Raw genomic sequence first — 13254 nt, forward strand, 5'->3', positions numbered from 1 at the left:
TTCAGATACTACAGAAGCTGACTTCAACTCCGAACTCAAATTTAATTTGTTTCAAAGCAGAACCCAGAAAGTAAACCCTAATTTGCCAGTAACTGGGCTCCTCCCAGGATTTGTCTCATTCTTGTCCCAGTTGGAGACACACGTATAAATGAATAAGTCTGAGATTCTCTATGCATCTACTTGCGTTTGAAATTTCTGTCTGGCTGCAACCAGCCGAAGGAGAAATTGATGTTTTGAAACGTTAAAGTTTGCAATTTTCAGCTGCAAACTTTAAAGATACACTCTTAGGATCCTTAATATTAAAACAAGAATTTTGTGAATCATATTGACATTGAGACATTAGATGAATTATTATAATTAAATGAAAGAATATGTGATCTCCTTAAGTTGCCCAAAAATATTATAATATTATAATACTGTCCCATGAATACATTTATGAATACTAGCTCTTGTCCCTACATTTGCTACGTTTTTTCTGCAGTTTTTTTCATTATTTGCTGATCCAAAACAATTTAAATATGAGAAATGTTTTTAAGTGCAATTCAAATACATTTATACTGGAGTGAAAACTGAATTAATGTTGCACATCCTTTGGAATTGTAATGGATTTTAATTAATTGATTTAATTAAGTTTTATAATAGAACCCACAAAACTGATTTGCGTCAAGCTTTCTTAACAGTAACACTTCAAACCTGAACTACTGCAATGGCACCAATTAAAAAGAATGACTCTTGATTCATCAGTAAGTAAGCAGAATTAGAAGAAATGGGAACCAATAAGCTTTTCTTTTGAATACTTTGTTACTATGACAACTACAAACACAAGCCAGAGAGACAAGCACTAGGAAAGATATGAACTGTTTCAAATCCATTTTTATTCCTGTTTTTCCTGTCTGTGTTTCATTTGTCCTAGATTTCCAAGCTGAGTGGTTCTCAGAATTAAAACATTGGTTTCATCTCTGTTGTGATTAGCTTAAAAATGCTAGGGATGTTTTAAAATGAGGTAAGGTTACAGCTGTAGTACATTTTTTGTCCAAGGTGCCACTGTTCCATAATAGATCATCTCCATAGTCATAGACATAGATTTGTTTGAGTTTTCCATTTAAATCTAAATACATTTCACACTTGTTGAAATCTTCCTAATGTAGAGTGTAAATCAGGTAGATGAAAGACTAAAGAAGATGTTCAGCTTGGGTTGAATTTATGCAAATATGGTCTGATGAATTCAGCACTTAGCCAGCATGAAATTGTGCCAAATTGACGAGACACGTAGGCCAGAGCTTTCACTTCAGCACATACCACAAAACCAAATAACAAATTCGGACACGTGAATTCTCTTTGGCCCAATGGGAGCAAAATTATGTGATCATCGGTGTCAGTTCTTATTAAATTCAGAGCTTTAGAAAAAACAAGTCACACGTTGTTCATTTTCTGTGGCTCCGTCCTTAACGGAAAATTGCAAAACCGGTGGGGGCCTGAAGTCTTTGCCAGGCCATTTTTTTTCCCAGAATTCAACTTGAACATTTTTCAAATGGACAGATATCGGTTGAAACAGAAAGGAATGCCTTTAGGATAGGATATAATTCCTCTCTTTTCCTTTATTTTGGACGTTCTCTCTTTTCCATTAATTTTCATGGAAAATTTATGCTTATTTCATTCTGTTGTTTTCTTCATAAAATTCAATGATAATGTAAAACAGCACATTTGTTACAAGGGTCTTGCTCACAAAAGGTTCTTATGTGATAAAGTGCCGCTTATCCAGTGATACACCTGTGGATAACATGCACCTTATTGCATGAAACTCTTGTGTGAACAAGAGCTGTGTTTTAATAGTACTGTATGTCTACGGCAGTATAATTTTTGCTGCTGGATAATGTTTATTTGCTGAACAGAACTCCTGAGACAATACTGAAGCTGTTTAGTAAGATCAAATCAACTACGATTTCTGATGAAACCAAGTGTCGGTTCTTTGCTTGCAAGTAGAATGCAATTGAATCTTCCACAATACAGCCTTAAGAATGAGGCTACTGTATGTGTGATTTGCAGTTTCCTGGAAGACTCTTTATCTCTATACAACAGCTAATAGACAATGTCTGAGAACACTCATATCATCACATACTATAATTAAGGTCTTTTCAAGAGGTTCCTTTCCATTTTAATAAGCGGTTTAAAATGTGTTGAAGGGGAAACTTTAGTGAAGTAAACTGTTCAGGGAAGAGATTTAGAAAAAGTTACACACCCCCATCATGTCCCGTGATATTACTCCCCTGAGCAGGGTAATGCCCAGCTGTATAAATGGGTGCTCTCCAGGCTGCCATTGTAAAAAGGAACTTGTCCTCAAGTGGCACATCTAGATAAAGAATCAATCTGAGATATTTCATTTAGAAACACTGCATACTGTACGTAGTGCAGTGTTCAGAAAAATATGTGAAACTAGAATCTGTTTTTTTTTTTGTTGGATAGATGTTGACAGGATCTATTGATGTGGGCTACCCAAAGATATTCCTCTGAGTTCTGACTCTGTAGGAATCCCCAATGACATGGATGACTGAATTTCCAAGAGATGTTCTCATTCTTCTTTGGAGAACATTAGGATCACTAGGAAATGAACCTTTCTGTGGAGAGAGATAGATTTCAAAGCAGCATTTATGTTGCTTATCTTTGGAAAACATTTGACTCTGGGCTCCCTTGACAGGATTAGTATGGGTTTGAGTTACTGTTTGTGCTGTAAACCAGAGGATTACTCTATCTAAGGCATATTCCTCCCCTACCAAACCTTAATGAGATGTAATGAACCTTTTGGATTAGAAGATCCCTTGGTAAGCATTGAGCCAATCAAAGAGCCTCCTCAAATGAACATGAGTAGGAACCAGTCATACTGTATGTGGGTCTTGAGCAGAGCTGAATGGATTCAATGTAATTGCCTCGCTTCAACAGCGGGGAGCCAGAGCCTGCTCTGGTTGGGTTTTGTGCAGTTAAGCAAGTCAGTGTCTGATCAATACACGAGTATAAGTCCTTGAAAATGAATGCCTGGCTAACCATTAATAAAGATATATTTTACTCAGAGCAGAAAAACTGAGGCTCGCGTATGGCCATGGTACTGTAGGTGCAGTGCTGTTGTCAGACAACAGAAAATGAGATCTTTCATATGGATTGGATTTTTAAAGATGCTATAATGTCTTTAATGGTGAACAGGGAACATGAGGTGTGATTAGAATTTCACGATTTAGTTTAGTTTCATCCTGCTCTTGGAGAGTACTGTATTGTGGTTGTTGCAATAGTAATCCTGCTCAGTTTGAGAGGAAACTTTCAGACATTTGGTGTCTGTGCCTGGTGAAGAAGCCAGTGGTGCAAAACTGCCATCTGTGGGATTATGACTGAACGCCTCCAAGTCAGAATCCCACCTAAAAGGTGTATGAAGGCCTGGGTGATGTTAATTACTTCAAATTCCAATTATACATTATGTATGATTTGTTCTGTCCGCTCAGTTAAATAGGCATGTTAAATCCAAATTGCAGTAAATATGCATTTTAAAGAGCATGATGGATCGTACTCTCTAAATGTGTTTGTAACGATTTTTCTCAATTACTGTAGGCTTGAAAGTAAGGGTCTTTCGTGGAGATACTATGTGTTTGAGGTAGTCGACTGTCCAGGATTTCACCCAGCTCCTTCACTTTCTGTGTCTGTCAGGACCAGGCTTCTGATTACCCAGGGCTGGGCTGTCCCCATCTCTCTGCTAACCCACTTAGCTGGTGTGCGCAGAACATGCCAGGGATGCGCTTTTCAAAGATCACTTCCACACGGATCTCATGTTGTGCTTGCCCTCACGTTCACGCAACTGCGACTGATTCATAGAGCAGGAGCGAATCTGTGTTTTTTGGTGCCTTCATATTTAAGATCACAGATCTTCCAAGCCACACTTTGTCTGTGTGAATCTGGGTTATGTTATTGGCCAGCTGGAAGCACCGAGTTCCCAGAGGGCAGTCAGTTCAAATAGAATTGGGTGAGTGGCGTTTCTGGAGGTCGCAGTGGAAAAGGGAGCGCTATACTGTAGCTGCCTGTGCGGTGGCAGTGCTTCTGGAGAGAGCTGCACCAGTCCCTGATGTTTGATCTTTGCCGTTTACACTGTAGGCATGCAAATTAAAAAGAAGCAGCAGCATGGCAGAAATGTTTCCGAGAACACATGCATGCTGCCTAGAGCCCTGCTTTTTTAATATCGGGTTGATTAGAAGTTAGCTCACAGCAAAACATTCATACAGAAAATAATTGCAGTGATTACACAGTGAAAAACAAAGCTACTGTTTTAGTCAAGAAAGGATGGCCATTGTTTTTTTGATATTTTGGGGAATTGTTTATTTTGCATGTGTCAGTCTGATGATAAGGAGAGAAGTTCTTGCAAACTCAAATCCTGTGAGATGTGCTATCTCAAACAGACTCTGAAGTGGGATGAAATACTAAGTGATCAGAATGGTAGAAATAAGGTAGGAATGGGAGAAAAGCACCCCGGCCAATCATACTTATTGCTCTATCTGTAGGAACAAATAAATTATAAAGCTTTACTAAACTTTGCCTGTCAGGATTCTGTCCATGTATGGAATGATGGTCGACATGAAAGGATGCTCTTTTGTTGAGAACTGTTTGTATTAAAGCAGAGATCAACTGACTTTATTTAGAAACACATATTCTACAGTATAAAACAGGATTTAGTATTTCTCTACAGAGCCTCTATTTGGCATGGTGATGATATGTATTTGAAATGGTGTTTTTTTATTTCTCCACAATCAAACGCACACGCTGGCCACATTAAAACAGCGATGAGCATCCTTTGTTCTGATCCCCACTGGCAGAGCGCTGTGTAGCATGACCCATCTGTGACCTGAGGTGCTCTGCAGTGCTTTCATGATCAGCACCAAACAGGTGTGCAGCGCTATACTTGTATTCACATCGCAGCTCAGTGGGTGACGTAGTTACACACTCCACTGTTCTTTTTATCCGTACGCCACAAGCTGTGACTAATAATACAAAACAGCCACATCTGTTGTACTGCTGGTTTAAAGCACTGCTTGGAATTAGGATTGTTTGTCGCACAACCCAGAAGTGAATGTGAAAGGGGTGTCATTTTCACACGAAACAAAACCACACGTCTCAGGTCAGGTGGAGACTGACAATGCTTTGCCGGCTGGCCGTGGTCTTGTCAAAGCTCTGGGTTGGTGGAGAATCTTCAGAAGCCGCCAATGACATTCTGGGGTTGAGGTCTAGTGGTAAAGACCCAGCTAAGGGAGCAGCAGGCTACGCCAACGTGGGCTTCAGCCGAGTACAGCGTATCCCGGAATATCACAGCTGTTGTCTCAGAAGCTGATCCTGTGTGTGTGTGCGCGCGCTGTGCTTTCAGCCTACTCTCTCATGAATGATAAATGGGGGCGAGGAGCTGAAGTGTGGATGTGAAAGTGCAGATTTGTGCCTCTTTCCCCTCAGCTTGCTGCAATGCAGCCCTCACCTGCTTCTGTTCCTTTCAGAGCTGTAAGTTACCAGCGAGCCACCTGAGTGCCCAGAACACTCCGTCCTGCCCCCCCCGGCTCCTCTCTCTCGAGCTGCCGCTGCGGCTGTCCGCGAGCTGGCCTGACAGTCGCCCCCTCGTGACAAGAGACCGGTGTGCTTCCAGTTTGCACCTCCATGGCGCAGCGCTGCGCTAATACCCACCACGCTCCTCACTGCATCTGCAAACGGCCCTTAAACACGCCGGTTTGAAACCGAGACAAAAAGAAAGGCTCCAAGCGATCGAAACGGACAAAGATTCAGCCATCCATTTTCTAACAGCCACAGTAAATGTAAATAAAATTGAAATAGGACTAAAACTTCACTTTATCCAGTTCATGGTTGCAAAGCAGCTGGAGCCTGTCCTGGCAAGCAACGGGTACAAGGCAGGGTACACCCTGGACAGGATGCCAGTTCATCCTAGGCACTCATACACAGAAACACCAGGGTCAGTTTTCCCAGAAGCCAACCTGGAGCACCCGGAGGAAACTCCCATGAACACAGGGAGAACATGCAAACTCCACACAGATAGCCCCCCTGGAATTAAACCCAGGACCCCAGCATTGCGAGGCAGCAATGCTAACCACTGCCCCACTGGTGCCACCCACAGATGATGCTGTGTTTTTTTTTTCCTTTTGGCATAACACGGAAGAAAACAGCAAGCAGGAACAAAAATTGCAAAATGTTGATCTGGAAGAAACGGGGAATCCAGTTTCACACTTCCATCTGCGGGTAGCCATCATACCACTGTGGTGTCTCATGCCCCCCTCAGTGCCTACTACTCCTGCTCACCAAGTGCTCTTTTCGTAATCATCTCATTTGTAACATTTTGGCCCAGCACTGTTGTGATGTATTCCTCATATCATAGTTGTAGTCAATTTGCTGAGCTGCTTCTTTTATATAGATTTGTTACCCAGGTGCCCCCAGGTCCTCATTGTCTTCAACATTCCCTTGCAGCTGATCTCTGAGGGAGTGACTTAGCGGTGCACATGTAATAAAGATATTTCCCAGATTGGTACTCACTTCCTCTTTCAATTTTACCTAAATTTTTCTGCTTGTATAGATATATCTATATTTTTTTTTTGGGGGGGGGGGGGTAATAGGAGAACGATCTCCTTGGACCAAGTTTAAAAACCCATTTTCATACCTTCCTGTTGCCCTCTTTGATTCAGTCACTCATCCTTCTGCGACAAGTAACCTTCGTCCAATACAGGGTCTCTGTCAGCTGGAGCTAGAGATCATTCAGATCACACAGCATTCTCAGTGCAGTTTTGCGCAATCAGGGAGAGACAAATTATTTTTGTCAGTATTGCTAAAAAGCTATGACAAGGTTAAAGTGGAGCAGTTAAAAAGGAGAATCTAAAGGCGTCTCTGTTCCCTGCACTGTATCCTTGAGCTCTTCAGCATGCATGTGTGAAGAAATCCTTTCCTCCCTTGCCAAGTGAATCACTTTCTTTCATTCCTTCCCACAGAGCTGATTACTTAATGCAGATTCTTGCAGCTGCTCTTCAGCTTTTGAGTGTTTACAACTTCAGTGTCATCCTAAGCCCTCGCCATAGAGCTCAATAGGAATAACCAAATAATGGTTTGGATGCATCTCGCAGCATTGCTTTTACACAGGCTCGCCCTTTCCCCTCTGCTGGCTTGAGAGCGTTTTACCATGCCTGTGTGCTGTGCTGCCACTTGACCTGGCACTCTGGTCTTTTGGAACATGTGTTAAGTCGGCGGTTCTGTGGCCGAAAAGGGAACAGGAGGCATGTCTCCGCGCGAGTGTTGGTGTGGGTGTGTGCCAAAAGCGTGGTGTGGCGGCTTGTTCGCTGAGCGTGCTGTCTTAATGAGGTCTTCTCAAAGAGCTCTCAGCAAACAGCTGGCGCACTGGGGCTGAAAGGCCTCCAAGCTAGTCCGGTGTTTGACTTGTATGGTGAAGGTTGCCGGTTCGAGCCTTGGTGCTGGCAATGTCTCCCGAGCCAATAAACTCCTTATGCTCCCTCTTTGGAGTGAGACGTGAAAGCAGAATAATTGTGGTAACTGGCACGACAGCAGTTGTCGGAGCACCCTTACCCCTCAGGCCTCTTTATATGGCTGAGGCTGACGGTGTATTTGTACTTGGTCTAATCTTCCTTGTGATAATGAGCTGTCAAAGAAGTGTACCTACAGTACATGACACCTAGCAGAACGAAATCAAGGTACATTATCGCAGGATGGACCTCCCAGCTCCCAGCTCCCAGTTTGTCTGGGAAAACACGCGTGTTTGCTGGACTGAAAGAGCTCCATATCATTTTACTTATAGGCTTAAGCTTCCAATTACATCCCTCTAAATGAGATTAGGGCCAGACAGCCGAGCATGCATTAGCTCTTAGCTTGCAGACAGTTCATCTGTAAAAATGCACGTTTGGCGAGGAAGGCTTTTTAGAAGCAACCTGTTTTGCAGAATGCACAGGGACCTGTACAGTATCTGGTTTAAAAGGTTATGGGTGCAGGAGGAGTTCTTTCAGTTCCATTCAGAGGATTGTGTGTCACACTTGCTGCAGACTTCAATGAGCACACAATGAGCACTGAGTTCAATTCCAAAGGCCGTTTTGCTGTTGAGAGCCTGAAAACTAAGAGCACCTTCTTCGTGAGTGCACTAATTAGTCCACGTGGAGCCTTGGAAAGGTACATGTCTTAAATGCGATGCAAAGTTTATTCTATATGGAAATCAACCAGTGGCTGGTTTGAGCGAAATCTGAATTGCTGTTTGACAGGAAGAGACTGGTCAGGAAAACATTGATCTATATCTTTTTTGCAAAGCTGTTTGCAGTGCTGAATTGTGTCTTCGATAAAGTTCTGAAAGTTTACATATATGCTTTTGTATCACCTATTGTACCAGCTATTACAAAAAAAATCTTCATCGATCCATTCTCGTAAATGTCACAGCTAGAACACAAGGGAAACTGCTGAATTGCTAATGCGCTGTAAAGGCTGACTCCTGATACAGTTTACAGTGGTTCACATTGAACCACCCGGCAATCAAAATTTTCCCCAAGTTAAATAATTTATTAAAAAAGTGGCCAGATCTAGAGGAGAGTGCATCTGATATAAGGGGTGTTGGCAAAGGAAAAAGTGGCTGTTCCATAACAAAAGGACAGAGTAACAATGGTTCTCCCACAGTTTACATCAACATTACTGTGCAGTGAGGCAGGAGTGTGGCCCAATGGTTAGCATTGCTTCCCAGCCTTACAGAGCTGGGGCCCTGGGTTCAATTTCCAAACCTGGGTTTAATTTCTAGGGTGCTGTCTGTGTGGAGTTTGGATGTTCAACCCCTGTTCGTGTGGGTTTCCTCCCATAGTCCAATGCTATACTGGCTTCTGGGCAAATTGGCCCTGGTGTGAATGTGTGTGTGCCCAATGATTTACTGACATCATGTCCAGGGTGTGTCCTGCTCAGCATCTGTTGCTTATTATAGCCAGGATAGGCTTAAGCTCCCCCATGACCTCGTAGTGGATGAAGCAGTTACAAAATGGATGGATGGGTAGATGCTGTGCAGTGCCCAAGCAAGATGTTGTCTGTTGCAAAATCATTGAACTGGACTACTGTTGGCAAGAGTCCTGCAAGGATGAGGAAAAATGATGCTGTGTTACACACTGCTGTCCCAGAATGAGGAGGTGGAGCAGAAAGACCTTTCTCAGCCCAGCCTAGGGAATAAAGTTCCCTACCCCCTGATGTCACCTCACCTGCTGCCTTGGATAACGAGCGGAGGAATGGCGAGGAAAAAGGAAGGTGGCGCCAGGAAAGACAGGCCTGCTACCGCTGCCAAGCCGGGACCATCTGTGCCCGGCGCCCGATAGCGAAGGTGTGAGGTGAAGACTGTGGCGCGAGTGGCAGGGCCATCTGCACTTGCTGTAACAGCGCCTGGCTCAGCCCGTCAAACCAACATCTCCGCGGGCACATGTTCTCGTCTCGTCCACCCCTGTACCGACACAGTGCAGTCATCGGATCGGCTGCATCGGACGCCAAAAGTAAAAAAAAACACCAGGAGTAAAGAATACCGGGGTCATTCTGAGGGAAATATTACACAGCAGGTCCAACAGCATGAGCTGCTAACTTGATGGGAAACTTTTTCGGCTGCATTAAACGTGGAACATCGAGCCAAGTCTTTCTTTGTTGACCTGTATTTCTCAGATCCCAAATCTAAGTAGTATCCTAGAATAAGAATGCCGTTCCAAATCTCTGAGAATGGGTTGAATTATTCCAAAAGAAGATCTTCAGGTGGATCCTTGTATAAAGTGTGTTTTTTCTTGGTGCGATAATTCTTCTCAGCACTTGATATAGTAAACTTGTCTCTTATCTCTCATTTTCATTTAGACCTTTTATGCTCTTTGGTAATTTCTGTATTTAAATGCAAATGTGCTAACATCTGTTGCTGAGGGCTCAGCACTAGGCACAGACAAATTGTAATGCCTGACTATTTTTTTCTCCTTTTTTTGTCTCTGTGTCTCTTCTACCAATCCCCACTGCTCTTCCCCTCCTTTTTCCCATTCCAAAACCCCATCTCATTCCCAATGTTTCACCTGGCCTTGCTTTGGCCTTATTCCTACTTTCTCCTTCTCTGATCGCCAATGCTGTTGGCCTCTCTGACCACCTTTGACCACTGAATTCCCCACCACTAATTCCACATCCATCATTTTCCTCATCGATCCCCTCCATGCTGCCTCCCTTCCTCCTCTCTTCCCGCCTCCCTGCCGCTCCCTGCCCGCCCCCGGTCCTCTTTCTTGGTCCCCAGGTCTCTCGGACAACCCTGTGGATCTGGAAAAGAGGAGGCAGGTGTATGGTCAGAACTTCATCCCTCCCAAGAAGGCCAAGACGTTCCTGCAGTTAGTGTGGGAGGCCCTGCAGGACGTGACGCTCATCATCCTGGAGATCGCGGCCATCATCTCCCTGGGCCTCTCTTTCTATCAGCCCCCCGGAGAGGAGAGTGATGGTAGGAATCGCAGTTTGCCAGAGTCCCCCGAAAAGCTGCACAGCTCCCGACACCACAGGCCATAGTTCTGTTTAACCTACTAAGCGAACCCCAGGTAGCGCAGAGGGCTTCAACTTGTGTTGCACCTCAGTGGGCGAATGTTTTAGCCAAACTCCTGGCACAGCGAGATTGCTGACGGATCTGTGAGTTTCTGTAAAGAGGTGGACTAAACAGAACTAACGGAATGTCACAGATCAGAAGGGCTGGGAAGGTGATGGAGACTGTGATTAAAGTTGTTCATGAAATTCCCAGCATGATTTTGAAAGCTGAAAGCAACAGCTTTGAGATATTGTTTTGACAAATGCTTTAAGCCCATCCGAGGTTTTCTGTTATAATAAGAATAATACTTTGTTTTCTATTATCTTATTTGTGTTTTATGGATGATATTGATATACCGTACTTAGACACACTATTGGGGCCATTAAGGACCGTTTGCCTATTTTTTGTTAATCTGATTCCCTTTACAGTAAAATATTTTGAACTGATGGGGGTTTATTAACTAACTCCCTAACTAACTAACTAACAGAAAGCTAATAATTGTATTTAATTTTGCTTCTTCTCCATTTGAACCTTGAATTAGTCGAATGGAAGGCACCTGATTCAGGTTATAACAGTCTTTTTTTTTACCAAATTTGCAATCTTATGTTTTATTAATTGATTCCTATTAGCCTTATCACAGGGAATTTCTTGCATAATTGCAAGGGTTTTCGTAACAGGCACGAGGCAAAGTGAAAAATGTATCTGTTGAAGCTGTGTCGCAAAAACGGTTCAGCTGCTTAGGCTATAAATAGATACTGTTACATGAGATAGGGGATGCAGATGGTTTAATTATGTCTGATTACAACTGATTTACAACAGGTAAACTAGCAAACAATAAGCAGTGAAAACCAAGGACACTACATATAGTCCAGAAGCAGCAGTGAAGCAAGATTATGTATTTTGGACAAAAGGAATAATGAGACTAGCAAGAGGGGCACAAAACTGATCAAGCTCAGGAGCAAACTTCAAGACAGGCAGCATCAAGGGATTACTGGAGTGCATTCTGTCTGCAGTGAAAAACAGACTTGATTGACTTTTCTCTGTGATATTTTGGTATTGTTTTTTTCTACCTTCGTGTTAATAGAGTGACATCCTGTTCTCTTTAAGAGACACACACAGTTCGGTGCAGATTTCTTTCTCTCAGGATTGAAATGTGTTCCTGTCCCAGCGATTCCAGTTTCAATCTCAATTATTTGCGATTGAAATGATTTCGAATTGTATCGAAATGTACTCTGCCTGGGACTCCCCCCTCTGTCTTTGAAAGGTTTCCTGGAAGAGGTTTGTTTCCACCATATCACTATCCGTGTGATTTTCTGTTTCTTCTCCTTGTCTGTTGGGCCAGGTCATACTGTACGATTCCTTTACAAAATGACTGCAAGTGTACTGTGTGGTGTTCATCACAAGCACAGGTCCTGCAGAACCACTGTAGAGGGACTCTGAAATTATCAGTGCTAGAAGACCTGGAAAGACTTTTTTTTAGTCAAAATGAAGCAGCTCGTTGACTCATTCCAGAACAGTGGAATGAAAGTCAGAAAAGCACCACTGAGGCCTTGAGCTGACTTTAGATTGCTTGATTTTAGAGGCCCTCAATAGCATATGAAAGTCGTTTATGGGTTAGTTAACTGTCTACCGCACCGGCAGGATGCAGTTTTAATCAAAGAGGGCACAAGGCCAGTGCCTTCTGGAATAATGATGCTGAAACTGTATTGTATGAAGTCTAAATTTGACCATTTCTGTTTCTGAATTCGCTTTCATGCAATCAGTTTTTCAGTGGACTGCTTCACATCCCACAGGCTACAATGTCTTGATCTGCATCCTGTACAGTACAGCATTCTGGGATGTCTTGGTAGCAGTAGCACTGTGTAGAAGTACATTTGTATTTTTGTATTGCTCCAAAATTTGATGTTGAACGTAAGCCTTTGTAGCTGAAAAATTGGAAATTTGTTCAATAAAAAAGCAAGCGTTTCGTCCCTCCCCACCCCCACCCCCCCACACATACCTCTCTCTGCAGCTTGTGGCAATGTGTCTACTGGAGAAGACGAGGGGGAGGCAGAAGCAGGCTGGATCGAGGGGGCGGCCATCTTGCTGTCGGTGATCTGCGTCGTCCTGGTGACAGCCTTCAACGACTGGAGCAAAGAGAAGCAGTTCAGGGGCCTCCAGAGCCGCATCGAGCAGGAGCAGAAATTCTGCGTCATCCGGAATAGCAACGTCATCCAGATCCCTGTGGCTGAGATGGTGGTGGGAGACATCGCCCAGGTCAAATACGGTGAGCACCACGGCCCTCATCATGTCATTTCCCTTCTCGATCTCAGCACAGGAACACTAGCACAAGAAAGCAAATTAGCAAAGGAGAAAGAGGTGTAGGACTGGATCAATTCCTGAAGGGTCTGGTGTTTTCTTGCGTTTGGTCCAACCTGAGCAGTCAGTTAAACAATTAGTCTATTTTTGTTTTTTTGCTAATTAGACATATAAAGGTTTCTTAAGGTCATTTACTGTTGGGTGCTGCAATCATGCACTTCTGTAAAAGTACAGCGACCTCTAAAGCACCTTAAAGTCTGGTTGGAAGTACAGTATTAACAATGATGCTGTTAATTAAATAATTAGACCAGCTGTGTGTCAGAGAGCTGAAGTGAAACACAAACCAGAAGACACAGGGCCCTGCAGGAATTGTGTCTGACACC

The 13254-nt window shown here is 43.3% G+C and overlaps 1 protein-coding gene across 1 annotated transcript in view; it reads left to right on the plus strand.

Annotated features, from left to right (window-relative positions):
* The window catches only part of atp2b3b (ATPase plasma membrane Ca2+ transporting 3b), a 143196-nt gene that overhangs the window by 67901 nt on the left and 62041 nt on the right, over positions 1-13254 (plus strand). The window contains exons 3-4 of the mRNA XM_088931211.1: positions 10298-10495; positions 12585-12839. Coding sequence (XP_088787337.1) covers positions 10298-10495; positions 12585-12839 — 453 coding nt within the window. The remainder of the gene's footprint in view (positions 1-10297; positions 10496-12584; positions 12840-13254) is intronic.

This window comes from Atractosteus spatula, chromosome 2 (assembly GCF_055471065.1).
Source record: "Atractosteus spatula isolate fAtrSpa1 chromosome 2, fAtrSpa1.hap1, whole genome shotgun sequence".
NCBI lineage: Eukaryota > Metazoa > Chordata > Actinopteri > Semionotiformes > Lepisosteidae > Atractosteus > Atractosteus spatula.